The sequence below is a fragment of the Sinohyriopsis cumingii genome, chromosome 10 (assembly GCF_028554795.1).
Source record: "Sinohyriopsis cumingii isolate HCF-2022 chromosome 10, ASM2855479v2, whole genome shotgun sequence".
Taxonomy (NCBI): domain Eukaryota; kingdom Metazoa; phylum Mollusca; class Bivalvia; order Unionida; family Unionidae; genus Sinohyriopsis; species Sinohyriopsis cumingii.
The window spans coordinates 56,959,925-56,984,280 of record NC_142970.1 but is presented as its reverse complement, the minus strand read 5'-3'; the positions used below and the strand labels follow the sequence as shown (position 1 = coordinate 56,984,280).

Genomic DNA, 24,356 nt, shown 5'->3' with positions numbered 1-24,356 from the left:
AGGAGATCTGTGCGTGCAGATGTCAAGAGTACTGTGCGTGCAGATGTCAGCAGTACTGTGTGTGCATATGTCAGGAATAGTGCATGCAGATCAGTTTATTGAATGTTATTTTCTCATCCCTGCAATGCATTCGCATACGTAGTTACGTGATGCTTATATAATAAAATGGGTTTATGACTTGTCTAATCCTTGAAGTAAAATGATAATCTTAATTTTTTTCCAGCACCTTGATGACTGGTCATTTGATGTATTCTCTGTAGACAGTGCCTCTGATGGACATTCATTGAAATACGTTGGCTATGAACTCTTGCAAAAGTATGACTTAATAGCAAAGTACAAATTAAGTAACAGTGTGTTGGAGAGCTTTTTGCTGTGCCTGGAACAGGGCTATAGTAAACATAAAAATCCTTACCACAACCTTCTCCACGGTGCTGATGTTGCTCAAACTGTGCACACAATTATCTCCCAGAGTAAATTAGTGGTGAGTTACCTCCCTTTCTATCTCGGTCGCTGTCTGTTTCTCTCTCTGTCTGTCTGTCCCCCCCCCCCCTCTCTCTCTCTCTCTCTCTCATGTTTTGTTTTATCTGCGATATTAAGCCTATATATAATTTCCATCTAGTCATGTCCCCAGATCAGGTCAATACAATGATATGTTTCATGATAGTATATGATATTCGATGTAATGGCTTTAGTAGAGGCTCATGATAGTGTCTATGTCTGGTACCCTGTGTAATGGCGTTAGTAGAAGTTCATGATTGTATATGGTATTGTGTGTAATTACTGTAGTAGAGGCTGACGATAGTATATAGTACTCTGTGTAATGGTTTTACTTGAGGCTCTCAATACTACATGGTACTTTGTGTAATTGCTTAAGTAGAGTCTGACGATAGTATATAGTACTGTGTGTGATGGTTTTAGTCGAGGCTCTCAATACTACATGGTACTTTGTGTAATTGCTTAAGTAGAGTCTGACGATAGTATATAGTACTGTGTGTGATGGTTTTAGTCGAGGCTGTGGATAGTATAAGGTACTCGTGTAATGGTTTTAGTAGAGGCTCACGATACCATATGGTACTTTGTGTAATTGCCTTAGCAGAGGCTGACGATATCATATAATACTCTGTGTAATGCTTTTAGTAGAGGTTCACGATACTATATGGTACTTTGTGAAATGACTTTAGTTAAGGTTCATGACTGTATGGTACTCTGTGTAATATCTTTAGTTAAGGTTCATGACTATGGTATTCTCTGTAATGGTTTTAGTAGAGGTTCATGACAGTATATGGTTTTCTCTGTAATGGTTTTAGTAGAGGTTCATGACAGTATATAGTATTCTCTGTAATGGTTTTAGTAGAGATTCATGACAGTATATGGTATTCTCTGTAACGGTTTTAGTAGAGGTTCGTGACAGTATATGGTATTCTCTGTAATGGTTTTAGTAAAGGTTCATGACAGTATATGGTATTCTCTGCAATGGTTTTAGTAGAGGTTCATGACAGTATATGGTATTCTCTGTAATGGTTTAAGTAAAGGTTCATGACTGGTATGTTCCCTGTTCCTAGTTTATTTCTATCGTGTAAAATAATTTGTTTGGTTGGGCTTGTGGGCCCATATGCTGTGCATACTCTTGCTGCACCCCTGAACCCAGTGATTATTGGCATCTGCCTCACAATGTAGTATCGTATCATGCAGTAAAGGGAATTCATTTTGGGTAAACATCCGTTTAGAATGTTGTACGTAGAGGTTTTTCTTGAAAGCTGATTTCAAATGAAATTTGTAGAGGCAAAATACACGACCAGCATTATATTTAGATTTATTAGTCAGTTTTATTAATTTCATTTTTGATGAGAACAATTATAACATTATATCTCATAGTCATACTTGTATTCGAAAGAACCACAAAATAATGGGGTAAAATCACAGTGAAATGTACTCGGAAACCTTGGTTGTTACGGTTTTGCCTTGTGTGACTGCATTTGCCATTTGTGACGTCAAGGGTATTATTTTACGGATTACATCTAAGTATATTATGAAATGATTGTGCAGTGTTGTAATATTTAACATTTGAAAAATGCATACTTTTATATAGATAATCGTCCAATCAACTGAAAATCACTTAAAATTGTATATGGACCATTATTATTGAAAGTATGGGGGAAAAATCACCAGTTGTCAGGAAAATAATAGATGACTGAGTATTTGAAAAATTCATCTAATTTGCAAAAGTTGAAAATCATAGAATCCTCGTGTCAGGTACACAAAGATAGGTGGTCGTTAATGAGTGAATTGTGTCAGTATGGCACGTTTTGTTTTAGACATATCGATGGTTTGCAAACTAATCGATCAGCGGTTGATTTACAGTAGATGGTAAACTGATGAAGATTTTAAATTATTTCGAATTAAAGACAAGATTTTTGTCATTTTGTGTTCACAGAGCTAATATTATTGTAATTGCTAAAATTATGTGTGTGTGTGTGTGTGTGTGTGTGTGTGTGTGTGTTTATTATTTTAATGGGAACAGAAGCCGCTATCCCTTGCCAGTCTCTCCCAAATCTCGTACCACAACGGTTCACTTACCTAACATGTGATATCATAACCAAGGTGACATCATATTTAATAACGTCATTTCGAGATGCGCAATTAGCGTTGGTCTTACAAATCGTACATCTTTAACTTGAATTACACATCTTCGATACGATCAACAGTCAATTATACATTCATCTTATGCTGTTTTGTCGTTTTCAGAATTGGTTATCAGACCTGGAGGTGTTCGCAACAATATTTGCAGCATTAGTACACGACTATGAGCACACAGGAACCACAAATAATTTCCACATTATGACAGGGTAAGTCATACAAAGACATCGTGTCACTAGTCTGTCATCTGATAAAATGACCGCCATGAGTGCGGATGAGTCCTATTGTCAGATTTAGATGTGTCCATCCCGATTCAGTGAGGCCTTGCGGCTTGGTTAGTTGCTCATCCAGTTGACTATTGAGTTATGGACTTATGCAGAGAGATGCGTTATGACAAGTAAAAGAAATAATCTTGTCTGTATAGGACGATTCGGTCTACATGATATGAAAGAGGTTGCTGAATCAAAGGTGAATACAGTAGCGTGCTAACCCGGGAGGGGAGGACGGGGCAGTTGTCCTGGGCGCCAGATGTGTTGGTGCGCCAACATCCCTTTGCGCCTCAAGCATCGTCCCGGGCGCTATTTACTTTTAATACGCCACTGGGTGAATATATTTTGAGCCTCTTTACTATCTTTGTATGCCCGATCGAGCAGTTTGTTTGGCATATAGTACTGCCCTCGTCTGGCCATTCATCCGGATCCGTTTGTGTACAGGTCAGTTGTTAGGGCACTGTGTTGGGGATTTTGTATGCACTCAGATCACAATTATTGTTCCTAAACGGCATCTGCATTTGTTTTTCTTAGTACTAAACTTTTCACTGTATTCAAATCCTAATCGACCATATGTTAATTGAAAATACCTTAATACATTAAATGACGGTGAATCTCTTGTCACTGGTTATCTTGCGTGATTTGAGAAGTTCAACCGTAAACAAGACAACATATTTCACTTCCGGATCAGCATAAATGCCTTGTCACTAACATTGCACAGCTGCTGAAAGAGGCACAGACAACTATATTATAATGGTCATATTCTAAAGAATAAACAATTACCTTGAAATAAATACCAGTAAAGCCTAAATCAAAGTTTGGTGTCACCGTCAAACGGGAGAGGAAAAGCTGCTTTAAAAAAGACTAGGACTACATTCGTGTTTACTGAACTGGAAGTAATTGTTGCGACCTGAGTCCCTTCAATATTCATCTTCTACACTCAGCACTAGTCAGTTTCAGCTCTCTTCTACAATCAACGCCATTCTTTTTTAGAGATCATCTACACTCCACACCAGTCAGGGGCCCCGTGTGGCCAAGTAGTCGAAAGCGCTCACCGTTACGGATCACTGCCATCTCACCTCTGTCTGCATGGGTTCGAGTTTCGGGTTCGGCCAATGTTGGTATGTGAGAAGGCTTGCCAGTAGCTTCTCTTGGTTCGGTGTTTTTTCCGGGTTCTTCCTCCACCATTAATACTGGCCGCCATGTATAGCCTATCTTGTGTTGAAAAATGGCGTTAAACCCTACAACAACAACAACCACACCAGTCAAATCTACACGACACACCAATCAATTTCAGTTGTCTACATTCAACAGCGATCATTTTCAGCATATTCGTTGACAGAGAGCTTGTTATTCCTTGATTGGAGGCTACATAACAATGTCCTGAACATCTGAAAACTTATTCTCCAAAACAACAGCTGATGAGTCACGTGATAGGAAATTACTGATCTGCAGGGTCGTTTTTGCAATGACAGTTGAAACATTGCAATCAAGTCTGCATGTAGCATTAGAAGTGACACCAGTGTCGTGTGACTGAATCAGCACTAACATCCGAGTTTTAAAGCAAGCACGGTTTCCAGTTTCAAAATAATGCTGCGATATCTCTGATCTTCTTGTAACGTTTTATTCAGATCAATAAAATTTAGATGATCAATAAAATTTAGATGAGATGTTATTTCAGTACCTAGTCAAAAGTTCCATTTCGATTTTTTTACCAGTTGGTTTGTTTTACTGGAGAGCTATACAGATTTCGAGTTTACAATTTATAAAGGTCAGATGGCATATTCATCGTAGATTCGTTTGTGAGGAAGATGATGTTTCGCAAAACACTTACATGAGTAATTTTACAAGACAATTATCCCTAGATAAATTTGCATGATTTTAATATTGCGTCTGCACTTGTAGTGGACAGACTCAGTTCTTACCCTTTACGTTAATTTCATTGATGGAAAATCACATCTTTCAAGCGTAAATTTTTTGTATTAGGTTTCAATATTTATTGCATATATAATGGTAATATGTTTTGCTAAGATTTTGTGGAATTAATGTTCGACACTTATTCGAATATATATTGAGATAATGCGCAATAATGAACCAAAAAACACAGATGATTGGCTTGGATTTGTGCTTTACCTCAATGCAAGTAGGATTCGAATGTAACGTTTGATCCCTCACCCTTTCTGTCCTGAGCCCAGCACGCTAACCACTGAGCCTGCATTGGTCCCCAGGATGCATAGAATAATTGCTTGAAACGAGAGACTAACAGATGTATGTCATCGAGTGGGTTACAAGTGCAGTATTTTCCTTTACGGCGAAGCCACAAGTGAAAATATTTAAGTTTGTCACCCACGACACATTCGAAATTCATTCTAAGCAAGCATTTCTTTTTATTTAAGCTCAAACGTATTTGTTAGCAATATATATATATATATATATATATATATATATATATATATATATATATATATATATATATATATATATATATATATATATATATATATATATATATATTATAACTCTCTTATTGGATCACGCTCGATGTCATCGACTTACCGAACAAAAAATAAAGTATAAAAGTAATTATCTTTCCTATTCGAGGTAAAACAGCACACTAAAACATTTATGAAAAAGTCTTTGCGTTTTGCTTCATTTGCACATGGTTCCTCTGAGGAGAGGCGGCATTACCTTGAGCTAGTCAGCGCAAGCGTCAAAAATAGCTTCAGATTTCGTGATCATAATGTTATCCATATCTATTCGGGCGGTGAAAAGTTATTCGTCTTATTTCATTATTATTATAAAAGTTATTAATCTTTATTTCATTATTATTATAAAAGTTATTAATCTCATTTCATTATTATTATAAAAGTTATTCATCTTATTTCATTATTATTATTATAAAAGTTATTAATCTCATTTCATTATTATTATAAAAGTTATTCATCTTATTTCATTCCGGCGCATTATCAAGTATATTCTCTTAGAAAACGCAGTAACTCATTTCCTGATTGGTCAATCAGATATTTACTTACCTACCTGAAACAGGTTTCCAGCCCGGATATTAATATAATGGATGTCATTAACCTTTCTCGCCTATAAAACAGGAAAATCTAGTTGATTTGCTGACTTTACTTTTCTTATCTCGGATTTCGGTTGTAGTGTGCAGTTGATAGGAACTACTTTTCAAGGGGAGCAACCCTTGCTGTGTTCTGTTATGCCTGACGGAATTATCTTCAAATCTAACAAACACTGATATTTTAAAAAATATATAAATAGACCAGAAACTAATAAAAATAATGTTCCAGACACACAGCCAATGAACAGTACTGGCCTAGAAATTCTAACTCCCTTAGAAACTACCGCAAACTTGGTAACAGCCAAAAATGTGTTACCTCAAAACTACTTTATCCCAACTTGCCAAGCAACCCCTATCCGCCCCAATAGAATAAAACGTGAACATGCTGACAAAATATCAAGAAATACTGCACTTACGAATCCATCCAGACGTCTTTCCATCAGTAGATTTTGTCTTCCTGTATCGTATACTTGCACCATTAATAGCGGCACTTAAAGAAAAATGAAATTATCATATTTTGGAAATATAATCTTATCTGTAATTTATTCTGAGATGTAAAACAGCCGTATCAAATATTATGAGGTTAGTTAGTCATATTTTAGAAAGTAACTGATTGTACCATTATCCTAGTTGCTAGGGGAAACACTGTAATATGGAGGTCACGTGAACTTAACAAGACGCTACGGACACGTGTGACAATAATGATGTCACTTTGTAATAGAATATTTTATTCTACTTTAATACCGGATATATTTTTCATCGTGAGGTGCAAAAACGTGATATCGTTTTTGTAATACAAGATGAAATATATCCGCCATTTATGCAGAAAATACTTTGTTTTCAGTTATTATATGATAAACATGCAACTGAATCAAGCCTTATAATATTAAATTCACTCGCCAAAAGACCACCTCAACAGCCATTTTATAATTGACCTGTGTTGAAATGATTGTCATTGGTGGATCATACAGACAAAGTTGATTGGGGAGGGTAGTGGGTTTGGGATGGACTAATATGTTTCAATAAATTACATTTATGACATTTTAAAACTATTTTACCCAAACTGACTGAAAAAGCAATTCTCATTTAGCGATGCCGCACACCGATTATTTACATTATTGTCAAGGCTGTTAAAGTGACATAATATCATAAAGAAGCAAAATACTCATGTTTCTTGCTGCAAGAATAACTAATATATGTGCACACAATTAATGAATTTCAACTATTCTCCAACGGGATCTTAAAATTGAGATACTAATACTGTTAAGTCTAGACATATGATTGGTATCCTTTTTTAGGTCCGACCTATAGTCAAGTCTGGACATATGATTGGTATCCTTTTAGATCCGACCTGTAGTCAAGTCAGGACCTATGATTGGTATCCTTTTAGGTCCGACCTATAGTCAAGTCTGGACCTATGATTGGTATCCTTTTAGGTCCGACCTGTAGTCAAGTCTGGACATATGATTGGTATCCTTTTAGGTCCGACCTATAGTCAAGTCTGGATATATGATTGGTATCGTTTTAGGTCCGACCTGTAGTCAAGTCTGGACCTATGATTGGTATCGTTTTAGGTCCGACCTGTAGTCAAGTCTGGACATGTGATTGTTATACCTTTAGGTTCGACCTGTAGTTGTAACAAACATGTCTGGATTTCATTAACACAACTTGCGCATGGATTCAAACATACGTCTAGAATCCAGCGACCTGTTTTGCAGAAAGTGAAGCGTTACATCAAACTGACCAATAAAGTGGCTCAAGTCTAGATTTAAACTAAAGATTTATGCAGATAAAGTTGGTGTCACGTCGCTGAATGCTGATCTAAAGTTTAGGCTTGAATAATTTTGGCGAAATACGCTTGGAACAATGCATAGAGAAGGCTTAAAATTTGGCGGATTTTTTTATTTATTGTTCTTCTTAAATTTGTAAACCTGTAATGGCACTTTGTCGTATTTCTTTACTTTACTATTTTCTTTGCAGGTCCGAAATCGCTTTGTTGTATAACGATAGGGCAGTTTTAGAAAACCATCACATCAGTTCAAGTTTCCGGTTGCTGAAGCAAGAGGAAAGCAATATTTTATCAAATCTCAGCAAGGAAGAATACAGGTATTTATTACTCATTTCCCGTTCTTCAAGGTTCCATCCTCATTACTTACGACGATTCCATTTGCATTTAGAATCTAATATACACGTAAACTCGGTAATATCAGAGGCTTTCTGGCCAAACACTGCACTCGTATTCAGCTCTATCGTTTAGTTGCGCCTCAGAATAAAGTGTGATCCTTTTGTGCAATGAAATTTCCAGCGAACAATAATTATGATTTTTTTCTGTAAATTACTGCTCTGACATACATGCAAGGCTTTATATTGTTTCGCAGACAAAACTAAGATGCTTCGAATGACTCGTACTCAGACGAAATAAACAAAAATTATAACGTTTGATTGGTCAATAAGTTGACTTCAGGCAATCAGATGTCAGAATTTGATTGAAATCTGAGTAAGAATTAGATTTTTTATCTTTAGATGTGCTGTCTGTCTGTCTGTCTGTCTGTCTCTCTCTCTCGTAAAGTCTTAGCTATCATAATAAAATGAAAATGTTCACGTGCAATCATATCTACCCTCTCTAACGTGGTGACCCGTGTTAATCCACCAATGAACTAGTACACTAATGTTATTTTTATAATTAATTCATTACTCCATATGTATTTTTTTTAGCATTCAGCAATGTACTCGAGTAATGACGAATTAGTAACACACACTGGAATAGCTTTTCTTTGTTATGTCTGCTAATAGTGTTACGAATTTTCAGGAATCGCGTCTAGTTCATTTGACAAACAGAAGTAATCGACCACATACCTTTTGCAGACTGAATTTTCTGTCTGGGAAATGATTTTATTATTATGCTATAATATCCATTTCCAATAAATAGCGTAATGAACACAAATCGTGCACAGAGAAAAAAAATTTGCCAGAGATTTTTTGGGGACACGAGTTCTCAAAGGCTTACCGCATTAGGAAGGGATGTATTAACATTCGTGGAAATCTTGATCGATCTTCACTTCTGAATTTTCTACACAGTGAATTTTATTATTCAGCTACCAAAACTGTGTAATAAATCTCGGGTATATGCCATTTGTATTTACGTTTCCATTTTATACATGTATCATATTCTTCTGAATACGGGTTTGATTATGGGACTTCGGTGCTGGGGTACTATGCTTCAGCCGTAGCAGTTATCTATGATCTAGGGGCAAAGGTCACATTGTGCGGTGTTGATGAGATTTCGTGACGGTATGGTTTAGATTAACAGTGAGTTCAGGTCAGAGCCGGATAAGTGAGGCTTGGAGGCAAGTCGTTTCTATTTCAATCTAAATGTGTTGATTTATTGTGTATCTCCATGTGAAATATTTGTGATAGGGACTGATATTTTTTACAATGGAAGAATGTACAAGGGATTGTTCCATTATTTGGATACGCCCTTTATTGTTGCTATGATGGTGAATATGGTAAAGAGTAGGAAAATAGTTCCCCGTATTTAGTGTTTGAGTTGTGATTAGTATTTTATGGTATTTAAGTACCGGCGTGTTGCGTTATTAGAACTTCAAGCAGGCAACGTTTGTTGTCGAGAAACCTTGGAAATAAGGGGAAACAACTGACATCTAGCAGAATTCACACGAGTGTTGTATTCGTTCAGTAAAACAGACCCCTCTGCATATCAAACTATCTTCTGATTTTTCAGAATATCTCACCAGCTCTCTGTCCTCTTCGTCATAGACCTAATTTGGCAACTGACGTCACTCACTGAGTCCCTAAATGGTAGTTCTACCATTTGTTTTGTTTAATTGACCTGGTTTGTTAATTATGATGTGTAATAGTTGAAACTAATACATGTACATTCGTTATCCAAGGAACTTAAACAGAAAAAGAAAAAAACAGAGCGAATTCATGAATAAAGTCAAGGAAAGAAGCGTTTGCCTGACTGTATCCATGCTACGGTTTCAAAGTAGTCGGTGGCCAAGTGGTCTAAAGCGCTTTCCGTCACGGATCACTGCCATCTCACCTCTATCTGCGTAGGTTCGAGTCTCAGTCTCGGCCAAGGTGGATATGTGAGAAAGCTTGCCGGTAGCTTCTCGTGGATCGGTGGTTCTTTCCGGGATTTTCCCGGGTTCTTCCTCCATCATTAATACTTGCCGCCATGTATAGCCGATCTTGTGCAGAAAAATGGCGTTAAACCCTATAACAACAACAACAACAAAATCAAAGTAGTCGAGATGCTTGATATACGTCAGAGAGTCAACATACTAGTAGGCTATGCTATAAGATATGCGATACTGCAAAGACTGAAACTTGCATTAATTGTGAAATAGTGTTTGTAATAAATGGGTGGGCGAGGAGATTCTGTTTTGGAGTTAGTTCAGTTCCAAGAAGTGTGTTAAACGGTTGTAAAAAGTGCCAGTATTGAATAAAGTTTGTAAGAAAAGTATTTTCTACTTTTAAATGTCAATACTAGTTAAACTTTGGTTGAGACTATTTTTTACCCACAACAAATGAAAGGTGCATCGTCTGTCAGAATGAACGAAATTATTCGTTCTTCTTTCCATCTAAATAATTTACACTGAAATAATTACTATCTGATAAAAATAATATCAAACGGGTAATGATTTAATATTAAATTTATGAAACTTATAGAATAATGTCAAGCTTTTGCGAGTCTTGTCGAGCAAAAGCTGGACATTATTCAAATCGTTTAATAAATTCAATATTAAATCATGACCCATGTGAGATCATCCATATATTAGACCATTGGAGCTATTTTACTGCGAAAACAAAATGCTGTGGTTGACGAACTTTGCTCAGTTAATAGAGTCGCATATATCCACATTCTTCCCTAAACAGAAATGAGTTGATTTACTGATTTTCTGAGTTAACATTTAAATCACGCTTGTCATACGTTAAAGTTGTCCTCGCCCTCTGGTAAACGATCGAATTTTTAAATTTTATTTGTAACGAGCTTCTGTGAGTGTAAATTGGCTATACTGCGATTGAGATGACATGTATTCGCTACCCCCGTACATCGATCGATTAGAAATAATGTTGCCAAAATGTTGATATTAATTGTGTGAAAAAAGCGTCAGATGACGCGTAAGGAGAATTCCCACGGTCGCAGCCAGTCAGAATCAGAATAATGCATAAGAACTTCATGGGCTTATTTGGACGAATCAGATTCACACAAAGAGATATGTTAACATGTTCTCATAACAACAGTATTATGTACTGAAGATACTGTAAGTAAAGTGTACCGACTATGTGACAGATGAATATATTAAGTACATATTGCACATGTATATATTTCAGGGACTTCCGGAGTCTTGTTATCGACATGGTGCTGGCTACGGACATGTCCTTTCATTTCACCCAGATCAAAAACATGAAGAACCTGCTCAACATGCCAGAAAAGTAAGCTTAGGTTTTACTGTCAAGAAAGATTATTAATTTATTCAACACTTAGCCTCGCACGTATGTATGCATGTATGTATGTATGTATGTAGGTAGGTAGGTAGGTAGGTCGTGCGTTGATTTGTACACAAAATGACTAGTTCTTTTCGTCATATTAGCTGAAAAAATATCGTCTTATGATATCCCCCCCTCAGAAGAAAAACTTGAAATGGTCTGTCCCACCAAAGTCAGACACAGTCCATAAAATGAAACGTACTGTGTCCAATGACAATATTTATCAAATCATAATCCGAATACAGGTAAGCCATGATGCTTCCAAAATATTTAAATACCAAAGCTTAGCGATTACTGTTCACTTTTAATGATAGTGATATTTGAGTTACTTCCCCTTATATTTTAAATCGAATCTCAATACGATATTAACATGAGCTTATTTAGCTTCTTTCGCGGCTACAAATTTCTTTCCTTTGAAAATCAGGGTCCTGTCAATATATGTAATTAAGGCTATGCTATTTTTTTTAAAAATATATTTTTATTTTAAAAAAGTATTCTCGCGTTTTGCACCAGGTCACAGCTTTTAACTGGAGTGTGGATCTTTAATATAATACAATATATTTTGTGTAATTGTTTTCAAGATTCACTAGTTACCGGTACAATCACATACGGATATTCCAAAAGATAAATCTGTGTTATTTTGTTGGCTTTTATTGAAGCCGCGTCCCGACAGACGGAGTCTCTTTCAGTCGGGTTACCTAGAAACTGTCTCACATACCTAAGGGGACAGGAGATGGTCTCTCCGGAGTAAGGGGATCTACATCCCTCCACCTCTTACCAAGTCTCCTAAGGTATTATGATTGAGTAACGTATTTACAGAAGAAACCAAATTGTCCTAGTAAAATATGTATCTTCGAGAATACTATCTCAGTCATTATACACATACATTCTCCCTGCCAACCCGCAATTACATCGATCGAGAGAGTGCCTTCCGCTCCAGTAGTTACTGACACGTTCTTAGACTTTGCCGCTAATCTTCATATCTAAGTGGAGATCACTCTGCTCGACTGCGACATAGGTCGGCAGACAATGTTTAGCTCTCTTTAGTTAAAAGTAGCATCTGGGAGGGCTGGATTTGCGAAGTAGTAGTAGTTCTCTTAAGGAATTATGATTGGGTAAGTATTCTCGAATTAACATATTTTACTTGGAAAAATTGGTATCCTTTACTTTTCTATGTAATGACCCTTACTATAACTTACATATGTCCATCCACATATGAGATTTCGTGGGTTTGCTTTGTTTCGGCCCTTTACGTATCACTCTAAGGAAAATCAAAAACAAAACAATGAATTCAAAGACAAATTATTTAAAATTTGTTGAAGAGAAATGTTTCATTTGATTAACTAAAATTGTATTTATCCAATACTTACCAAAATCGTATTTATAGAGACTATCTAAACCTTTGAGCAGATACACGGAAATATTTCACGAGTGAAGTGAAAACATTGTCACAAGCAGTGAAGCCACATGTGAGAATACAGAACGTTTCCAATTCATGATTGAAAGATCTCTGTGTATCTATTCATTAAACCTAGATTTTCTTTTTATTATGGTTTTAAAATCGAAACGTGGTCCGATTGCTAGGGTTTTATCAATTTTATGGAAATGCGATTAAGAGCTGTATTACTATATCGTTAAGAAGAAGTTCCAAAATTTTTAAAATACTTGTCGGACTGCAAAATTTAAAAAAATGTACTTTGTACACGTGCTTTAAATTATGTATTCCGTTAAAATAAGGACTGTGTTCGTACGAAAATGAAGACATTTTTATCTGTGTTAACACGTTTCATGCCCGATTTTAAACTCTTTGGGGTGGTTTATCTCGACACGTCACTGACGGTTGTGTCTGAAAGATTATACAGTGTAACAGCTTTAAATAACAGATTTTAACGATTGATTACTTGTAATGATTTCCGTTCTTTATTTTGTTTATTTCTACAGTCAAACATACATTTGTATGTGGCCTTGGCATCTGTTTGAAACAAAATTGTAATACGAGTTCTAATTGCTACTTAAGTGTTTATTAATATATTTAATTACGAGGTGCTTATTGGGACTTTTTTCATATTAACATTTGTACTGTTTGTTGTCGATTTTTTTTGGTATACAGTACTGTAAAGATGATATATAGCAAAGGGTCATGTAAGTGTAGTGTACATAGCAGAGGGTCATGTAAGTGTAGTGATACATAGCAAAGGGTCATGTAAGTGTAGTGTACATAGCAAAGGGTCGTGTAAGTGGAGTGTACATAGCAAAGGGTCATGTAAGTGTAGTGATACATAGCAAAGGGTCATGTAAATGTAGTGATACATAGCAAAGGGTCATGTAAGTGTAGTGATACATAGCAAAGGGTCATGTAAGTGTAGTGATACATAGCAGTGGGTCATGTAAGTATAGTGATACATAGCAAGGGTCATGTAAGTGAGGTACATAGCAAAGGGTCGTGTAAGTGTAGTGTACATAGCAAAGGGTCGTGTAAGTGTAGTGATACATAGCAAAGGGTCATGTAAGTGTAGTGATACATAGCAAAGGGTCATGTAAGTGTAGTGATACATAGCAAATGGTCATGTAAGTGTAGTGATACATAGCAAAGGGTCATGTAAGTGTAGTGATACATAGCAAAGGGTCATGTAAGTGTAGTGATACATAGCAAAGGGTCGTGTAAGTGTAGTGATACATAGCAAAGGGTCATGTAGGTATAGTGATACATAGCAAAGGGTAGTCACTGACAAGTTTCCCTCAGTGATGTAGAAGCTAATTCTTAAACAGTACTTTCTGCTGTTTGGAGACATTCTTGATAGCATCTGATCGTAAATAAATGTATACAAGAGAGACCATGGTTGACAGATTTTTAAATCTGTATATCATGATGTGGACGGAGAGAGGGAAGGTGGGAGGGACTGAAGAAGCCGAATAAAAATGACAGTGGCGTAAATGAAACTATGGTTCTGAATAACATACATAATGGAAACACTAACGTCGCTATCATCTTCCTCTCATATATATTTAAGTATCTCACTATGAAATATATATATTAAAACAAATTTCATTTAACACTTATGAAGACTTGCCTAATTAAGGTGCAGTTGTATCAACACAATGACTGGTAGCAAAGATGTACGATGACAAAAAAAAAAATGTTTAATGTGGCGACCGACAAAGTCTTTTCTCAGGAAATATCCTGTTTTACCTACATACACCAATATATATATATATGGACCTCATGGCAGATTATGCAACGGTCATTCACCCCAAAGATGGCGTATTGATCTCATGGCATTTTATGGAGCGGTCAATCACCAAAATATGGTGTATGTACCTCTTGGCAGTTTATGACAGACAGTCATTCCAAAAATGAGATATGGACCACTTGGCTGTTTGTGGAATGGTCATGTACCCCAAACATGGTATATGGAACTTTTGGCAGTTTATGGAATAGCCAGCCACCCCAAAAATGGTGTGTAGACATAGTTTATGAAAGGGACATTTCCCTAAAATCGGTATAGGGACCTCATGGCAGTCTATGTAACGGTCAGTCACACCAAAAATGATACATGTACCTCATGGCAGTTTATGGAACGGTCATTTACCCTACAAAGGGTATGTCGACCTCTTGGCAATTTACGCAACGGTCAGTCACCTTTAAATGGTATATGGACATCATAACGGTTTAATAAACAATCAGTAACCCCAAAATGGCATATGGACCTCACAACAGTTTAATAAATGGTCAGTAACCCCAAAATCATATATGGACCTCAGAATGGTTTAATAAATGGTCAGTCACCCCTGAATGGTATATCGACCTCGTGGCAGTTTACAGAACGGTCAGTCAACGCAAAATGGTATATGGGCCTCATAACGGTTTAATAAACGATCAACCACCCCCAAAATGGTGTCTTTACCTCATGTCAGTTTAATAAATGGCCAATCTCCACAAAATGGTGTATGGACCTCATAACGGTTTAACAAAAGGTCAGTCACCCAAAACTAGTGTATGGACCTCATGGCAGTTTAATAAACGGCCAGTCACCCCAAAATGGTATATGGACCTCATGAGAGTTTAATGAATGTTCAGGCACCCCAAATTTGGTATGTGGACCTCAACGTTGCTTTGGTGAACATGCAACATTCAACGACAACAGAGGTATTGCAAAAGGAAATTAACCATATCGTCAAAGCCATTTGTAGCAAAAGGTGTTCCTCACAAGGCGATGGTATAGCAAGAAGTGTTCCTCACAAAGCGATCGTGTATGAAGAGGTGTTCCTCACAAAGCGATCGTATATGAAGAGGTATTCCTCACAAAGCGATCGTGTATGAAGAGGTGTTCCTCACAAAGCGATTGTGTATGAAGAGGTGTTCCTCACAAAGCGATTGTGTATGAAGAGGTGTTCCTCACAAAGCGATCGTGTATGAAGAAGTGTTCCTCACAAAGCAATCGTGTATGAAGAGGTGTTCCTCACAAAGCGATCGTTTATGAAGAGGTGTTCGTCACAAAGCGATCGTGTATGAAGAGGTGTTCCTCACAAAGCGATTGTGTATGAAGAGGTGTTCGTCACAAAGCGATCGTATATAAAGAGGCGTTCCTCACAAAGCGATTGCGTAGCAAGATGTTTTCCTGAGATTTGTATGCTTTTTGATTTGACTATTATATAAACATGCATGGTCCTGGTGTAACATATTCTGTACATAAGGTCGATCATGTTCTTCCGTTTATAAGGCTAAAAATGACGATTTTAAGATCGGAGAGGATTTTACTTTTTTGACATTCTGGCCAGTACGAATAATATAAGTTTATGCGTGAATTCATTTATTCGTTCTTTGATTTGCTGGCTAATAATGAAGAACGTTCTTTTCAGCATTGACAAGCCAAAAGCGCTCTCACTAGTCCTACACTGTGCTGACATCAGTCATCCAGCCAAGGACTGGGAACTCCACAAACACTGGACGGAGCTTCTCCTTGAGGAGTTCTTCCGACAGGTTGTGCATATTTATTTATTTATTTATATTTTTTTGAAATTTATCTTTTTATTTATTTTTTGTTTATTTTATTGTTTTATTTTTTAAAATGTATTTATTTATTAATTTTTTTTATTTATTTGTTTATTTTTTATTTTATTTTTAAATTTGATTATTGACTTATTTATTTATTTATTTATTTATTTATTTTTATTTATTTATTTATTTATTGTTGTATTTATTTATTTATTTATTTATTGCCTTAAGTGACTCAGTTTCAGAACAAGTCTAAGCTCTGACATGAACCGGACTTTCACGAGTGACAGTGGGCATTTGCTGTAATCTTTCGTCAAATACCAGAGAAACTATTGATGATAATCTACCGAAAATTTTCCTTGTAGCTAATTTGCACCGTTATATCATTGCTGCAAGTTCTAGTAGTTGTCCTGAGTGGAAGTTAGAGTTTTAATAACTAAGACATATTTAGTATAAAATATAAAATTCTAAGATTATGACTGTTATAATTTAGTTGAAATGCCGGTTTTTCCCCTATTGTTTCAGTATTTATGTTATTGCTGGTTGGGTCTTTAACTTCGTGTTCTTATAGGTTAGGTTTTAACTTCGTGTTTTTGCCGGTTGGGGCTTAAACTTTGTGTTTTTGTTGGTTGGATCTATAACTTCGTATTTTTGTTGATTGGGTCTGTAACTTCTTGTTTTGATTGGTTGGGTCTTTAAGTTTGTATTTTTGTTGCTTGTGTCTGTAAGTTCGTATTTTTCTTGGTTGGGTCTTTAACTTCGTGTTTTTATATTTTGGATCTTTAACTTCGTGCTTTTGTTGGTTGGATCTTTAACTTCATGCTTTTGTTGGTTGGGTCTGTAACTTTGTATTGATTGTTCGTTGGGTCTTTAACTTTGTGTTTTTATTCATTTGGTTTGTAAATTCGTGTTGCCTGTTGCAACCATGAAATCCATAAAGGTTTTACCCCCACAAAAAAACGATGTTATAGTATCAGACCTTTTGTGCCTGATTTCTACATCCAGGAGCACTTTTATTTGTTTCTTGAAAATGAATACAATAAAATACTGGAAGAGTAGATATATGAACTCATATGAACTCATATTCCTCACACACACACACACACACACACACATGAAAAGAGGAAAGAAAACGAAACAACCAGCCAAACAAACAAAGCATTAAAGATATAAACAGAGTATCAGTTACACATTAGTCGTATACTTTGTATTACATGTTGGATATTTTGGTCTACATTAAACAAACAAGATATACGTATTTCTTCATTTCAGGGTGACAGAGAGAAAGAACTAGGATTGCCATTCTCACCACTCTGTGATAGAAAGAGCACACTTGTCGCCGAGTCTCAAACAGGTGGGGAGTTTTCGTCATCAGATTTGATGTCACGTTTTCATTATACATACATTCGTAACACATCATCGTTATGAAAACGTATATAAAATGCACCGAATCATGTGGACATTATTAGAACATGTCCACGTTAGGAAAAGTCAGAAATCATCGAATCATACAACATTAAAGCATATCAACGTTAATAAAGAAAAAAAAAACGTTAATAGTAAAGTTTGCCATCATCTCTAATTCAATCACAGACAGGAAGCAGTACATAGTGTAGACTAACATATTCTCTACTATGCAAGTTTTTGAGAGAAAAAAATTAATCCAAAAAGTCCATATCTTTACTCGTTAGAGATGTACAAATATTTTGTCAATCACTAATATTTCAGCCGAATTATGAGCATATTGATTTCATGCCTAATATTTATGGGATTCTTTATCATCAGGTGCACACAATACAAGAAGCCATACAATTCAATATCTTTTGACAGGTTTCATTGATTTTATCGTTGAACCAAGTTTTCAAGTCATGGGAGATATGTTGGAAAAGATACTCCCGCCGCTCTTTAATCAACCGACTCCCACCCCAAGCGGTAGCGTCATCGTCGAGGAATCTCAGGAAAAAACCCAGCAGCAATCCTCTTCCGTATCCGGTTCTTCTTCAGGGACAAGTACTCCTAGTCTGAAGAGCACCACAGGGGGCAGTACTCAAAGTCCTAAGAGCAGCATTGGCGGAAGTACTTCCAGTCTAAGGAGTAATACATCACGTTCCTCAACATCGTCTAAATTTGAATTAAAGAGGCCATGGAATGAATGCTTAACAAAGAACAAAGCATGCTGGAAAGAGAGGGCAATCAAAGGTAAATAATCTTTTTATCAGTTTTATTGATCAACTATTAGGTTATGCATATCTTTTAACAGAATATTAGATATCAGTGTGGATCAACTTTTATCACAAATCATCCATTTCCTGTTGAAAAGGAATACATCATCGTTTTTTCCCTGTTTACTAGGAACCAATAATCCTTTTTTGGACCTGTTCACAAGGAATTTATCACTCATTGTTTCCTGTTCACAACTAATTTATCATTTCTCCAGTTTACATATAATTTATGATCCTTTTTTGTCATACTTTCGAGGAATGTATTATCTATCTTTTGTCCATCTTTCAGTGCATTTATCGTCCTGTTTTGTCACGTCCACAAGGAATTTATCATTCATTTTTCTGTCTTGTTGACATAAAAAGTATCATCCTTTTTTCTCATTTTGACAACGAATGTATCATCCTTTTTGTCATTTTCACGTGGGATTTATCGTCCTTATTTTCTCTTTTTGACAAGAAATTTCTCTTTTTATTGTCCTGTTGACAAGGAATTCGTCATACTCTATTCTGTTCACAATGACCGCTCCGGTGGCCTAGTGGTTAGAGCGTCCGCCTCGGATGCGGAATGTCGTGGGTTCGATCCCCGGTCGAGTCATACCAAAAACTTATAAAAATGGTACTAACAGCTGCCTCGCTAGGCGCTCAGCATTAAGAGATTAGTGTTAGGACTGGTCGGCCTGGTGTCAGGATAATGTGACGGGTGGGACATCATGCTACATGTCTGCGGCATGATGCCCCAGTGCTAGACATCACTATAAACTGTCACACTGCAGACATCGTACCGATATGACTGAAAAATCGTTAAAGCTACGTTAAAATTCCAAATCACACACACACATACACACACACTGCTCACAATGAACTTATCACGGTCAAAGAATGTATCATCTTTTTTGTCCTTTTGGCAGACGAGCGGACCTGTTACGTGGATCAAACGTCTATAATTCGTCCAAATATAATGCATCGGACAACGTCCTACCCACAAAGATGGCCTACTTCCGTTACGACCGGACTAAGCCATATACAATGGATCATAAGGTGCGACAGCCACTACATATACACTACATATACACAATAAGCCTCTGAAAGAAATTCTGTCGTACGGCATGTCTAACCTACTATATACGAGCCATTACGGAGACCAGTCTAACCCACACACTGCTACATGATGCTCATTATTTTACAATGCCAAGTTTGGAGCTTTAAATTCCAACAGATGTCGCTTCGCAAATGTCTCAGCCCCCTTACCATTAGAATGCACCTTTTAACCATCGACCGCTTGGAAGTCACAGAACCAATTTAAGGGCACTCCACGATTTTAGTAAGCGGCTGAACTCAACATTCTTCGTCAGCTAATTCTCAGGCAACACATGAGATACTAATCTCACCTTATGAAAGCAAAGACGACTATGCTTGGCCTCAAGTTCATTCGTCGTTTCTTGACTATAGGGTATCGCGGGAAGACTTAGCCTTGAGAGTCTTATTCGATGAAGCTCTCAGAGTTTTTCCTCCGGAGTTCTGCCCTACTCATCAAAGTCCAACAACTACCTGGACTTGAGCTCCAGCATCAGTTGATCTTATAAGAATAAGGAATAATCTAACAAATCATTCTTCTCTCAATCTGGTAGAGCTACCGCCATGTTGAACTGCCTGCATCGTCAAATATGAGATCCAAGCATCAACTGCCTATTTTACTCACAAAAGCGCCTGGCATCCAGTTTCTTTTTCGGTGGTTCTAAAATTGCATCGACGTTTCTGTACACGATCGCCTTTATCTTGACATCATCTCCACCCCAACCTTACCACAGATCCCGGTAGGATTTTTGTTAATGTTGTTGTTATAGGGTTTAACGCCATTTTTCAGCACAAGATAGGCTATACATGGCGGCCAGTATAACTGGTGCAGGAAGAACCCTGGAAAATCCCGGGAAGAACCACCGACCCACGAGAAGCTACTGGCAGGCTTTCTCACATACCCACGTTAGCCGAGCCTGAGACTCGAACCCACGCAGACAGAGGTGAGATGGCAGTGCTCCGGAACGGTGAGCGCTTTAGACCACTCGGCTACTCGGGGCCCCCGATCCCGGTAGGAAGAAGGCTTCAGTTCTTTGCTGAGGAATGAAACAAGATTTTTCATCACATTAAACAGACATCCTTCTCTGTCGAGAGTTTCATCAGCTACAAAACTCCCAAGAGACCCATTTAAAGCCACCACTTTTTAGCAAGAAATACACGACCTTGAACGGAAAAGAGGCAATCTGATTAAAATCATATCTTCACTGTTATACATGAAGATTTGACAGCGACCGTTTAGGGGTAATTTTCTGGTAACCTTTGTCATTACCATTATCGCTGATTTTATCAGCCAATCAGATGAAGTCTTATATCATCGCGTTTGGAGACAGTAGTCTGGGTGAAAAGGATGAATGTGTACCGAATGATTTGATTCACATTCAGATTTTTGAAAGCTGCATTTCCATTAGCTAATTCAAAAGACACCAGAACTTGATCCTTAAATGGTCGTTAGATCTTCACGTAGGACAACAGAGATCTGATTTTAATCAGATTGGGAACAGTGGCGTGGTGTTATTCCATATTTTTCTTTTTACAAAGGAAAACGGCACTCTCTGCCCTGTCATCAACCTAAGCGCTCTTAATCAAATCATTCACGTTCCTTGTTTCTCAACGGAAAAGCCACGGCGCATTTGAATGACGTCCAAAAGACAAACTTTTCAATCATAGCAAACAAAAAGGGCGCATAACTTCACATCACTATTCACAAAACTTCCATGAAGTACCTGCGATTCGCCTACAACGACATCTTGTGCCGATTCGGAGCTCTTCCATTTGGACCGAGCATCAGTCTAGGGTCTTCAAATGTCTGATTAATGGAGTAATTGCTCACGTCTTGATCATCTCTACTGCGGCAAAACATCATGTGAGTCGTGTCTTAGAATACGGCATGATAACCTTTGTTACACCTTCTAATAATCCGGGCTTTCTTGTCGACCAGGACAAATCCGACCTAGTACCATATAAAAAATTTGTTCATCTTGGTATTGAGTTCAACACAGATAAACAGAATACGTCTCTCTCAGGAACGGCATGGAAAATCCGGACCATGGTGGCTTCTTTTGTACGAAGAAAACTCTATCCACACGGGAATTCCTTCGCCTACTAGGCTTGCTCAGTGCGGCAGTAGGTTTTCATTGTCCTATGTCGCTTGTATATGTGCCTGTTACGAATGATTTTTTTATCCTAAAAGATGCCAAGATTTCCTCCACTGGACCAATCTCTCGCCATCTGTACCAATATGAGGTACCATCTGCGGAACTGGATCAACCTAACGTCGTAGCGGGATATACCTCTGCATACACAACCGCCAGAAATCACGGTCTGTACGAATGCAAGTAGAGGAGATTAGAGGGCACAACTATCAACTTCTTTTAGAGAAGCCATTGGAGTGTGGTCTCCTCAGGAAGGGCATCTATATATCGATATAATAGAGATGAAGACCATTTTGAAAGCCTTTCACTGGTGATAGGAATATTTAAGTGGAAAAGGAGTCCTCCTTAGATGGAAAGGGAGTCCTCATTATATCCGACAACTCTAGGTGGTGACCTATCTCAAACAGCTAGTTGAAACAAGTCCACAGACCTTTGCATACTGGTATGTGACTTTCTAATATGATGTTATCAACAACACATCCACGTCCAAGGTCTCCATATTCCAGGACGACTAAATATACAAGCAGATTCTTAGTCCACAAGCAAGCAAATAATACTGACGGAATGGTCTCTCCGCCCCTCGTTGTCACTCAGATATGTAACTGATGGGACCAAACATTGGTGGATCTCTGTGCAACAAGCTAGAATACCAAACTCCCCAGTTCCCGTTCCAAAAGCTTGACCAGTCACTGTGTTTTTTTAGGATTGGAACGACCTGGATGCGTACGCCTGCAAACACATCTGGTTCCAAAGGCGATACAGAAAGTAAGACAATCGGTGTTCCCTCATCCTCATCGCACCACTCAGATGGAAGAAGTCGTAGATAAACATCAATCTCGCAACGGAAATTCTCTGAAAAATCGAAATGTTTCATCATGTGGACAGACAACCACGACGTCGGTTGCTCCATCGCAACACAGAGCTACTGAACATGCACGTCTGTATCATATTAAACGGGATCTAAAATTAAAAGTTTCTCACAACCAGTCGTGAGAGAATTTCTAAAGCAAGAAGACCCATCTTTCTGAAAGCATACGAAGGCAGGTGTCAAATTTTCACACATCAAACTTCTGACGGTATCTATATCCCAAATAGCTACTTTTCTCCTTTGGCTTTTTGAAGGGAGAAAATTAGCATCAAGTACGATTAATGGTTATTACTCCACAATCGCTGACACCTTTCGTCCTCATAGAAAAAAAAACGTACGAGACACAGATGTATCATGCCTTCTTTCCAACTTTGTTTATACACGACGAAAATCTTTGGCTCTGTTCCCAAAGTGGAACCTATGCTAGTTGAACAAGACGACATTTGATCAACTTTCAAGGGCATCGTTGACTCACCTTTCATATAAAACCTGCTTTCCAATTGCACTAGCGACGGCGGGCAGAATCAGCGAAACGCATGCCCTATAAATGGTCCCTAATTACATGCAGTTTGGTCCCTAATTACATGCAGTTCCGACAACACAAACCAGTTTAACGCATGACTGGACCCTCTTTCATCCCCAAGAACAGGCTCCCATCTATGGATAACCAAGCTTTTGTAATGATGCCACTGTACATTTTGCACACGTCTACTCAAGGTCACCAACAAGATCCAGTACGAACTTTGAAATGGTATCTTAAAAGGACAGAGCTGCTGAGTCGAGGGAGATAACGCCTATTTTACCTTTTAAAATAGAACAAGTTGGTATATTAGCACATGCTCTTTCTTTCTAGATAAAGTAGGTTATTCGCTCTGCTTATTAAGAAATAACCCCAGGTCAAATGAAATTATTACACATTTTAGCTCATGTTAGAGCAGTTGCCACTAGCAACGACATTTGACCGGAACTGTTCTTTAACTGACATTATTCAGGCCGTTAGCTGGAGATCGGAATCCACATCCTCCTCTCTTACCAGCGTAGATGTGATGTTTGGGGAAGATGAATCAAACTGTGATTGCAGCGGTAGTGATGAGTGTCTGCTTCAAATTGTGGACTCTTCTGCGTTCCATGTAGATTTTGATATCTCATGAGACAGACGCTTTAATATTGTGGAGCGTCAGACAGGAAGATGACGACAGCACCTGAAAATATCGCCATCTGTCTTATCTCTTATTTCATCTCTTTCATTTATGGCTTCAAGTTTACCTGGTAAACAGATGTTCTATTAACAGGTGAAAATATTCATTTTATCTCTGTTCCAGATATAGTAGATTCAAGAGTACAAATGAGGGGCATCAAATTGGCCTGTATAGGTTTAGTGGGAATGAACAATAGTAGATTCAAGAGTACAAATGAGAGGCATCAAAATGGCCTGTATGGCTTGAGTGGGAATGAACAATAGTAGATTCAAGAGTACAAATGAGAGGCATCAAAATGGCCTGTATGGCTTTAGTGGGAATGAACAATAGTAGATTCAAGAGTACAAATGA

At 37.5% G+C, this 24,356-nt stretch overlaps 1 protein-coding gene across 7 annotated transcripts in view; it reads left to right on the top strand.

The window, feature by feature from the left end:
• The window catches only part of LOC149790198 (dual specificity calcium/calmodulin-dependent 3',5'-cyclic nucleotide phosphodiesterase 1A-like), a 558,379-nt gene that overhangs the window by 522,938 nt on the left and 11,085 nt on the right, over nucleotides 1-24,356 (top strand). For all 7 annotated transcript variants that reach the window (XM_089972190.1, XM_089972192.1, XM_089972191.1 and 4 more), the window contains 7 exons: nucleotides 224-481; nucleotides 2,746-2,846; nucleotides 7,963-8,088; nucleotides 11,338-11,439; nucleotides 16,354-16,474; nucleotides 17,762-17,843; nucleotides 18,320-18,688. In XM_089972190.1, the coding sequence (XP_089828316.1) occupies nucleotides 224-481; nucleotides 2,746-2,846; nucleotides 7,963-8,088; nucleotides 11,338-11,439; nucleotides 16,354-16,474; nucleotides 17,762-17,843; nucleotides 18,320-18,688 (1,159 nt within the window). The remainder of the gene's footprint in view (nucleotides 1-223; nucleotides 482-2,745; nucleotides 2,847-7,962; nucleotides 8,089-11,337; nucleotides 11,440-16,353; nucleotides 16,475-17,761; nucleotides 17,844-18,319; nucleotides 18,689-24,356) is intronic.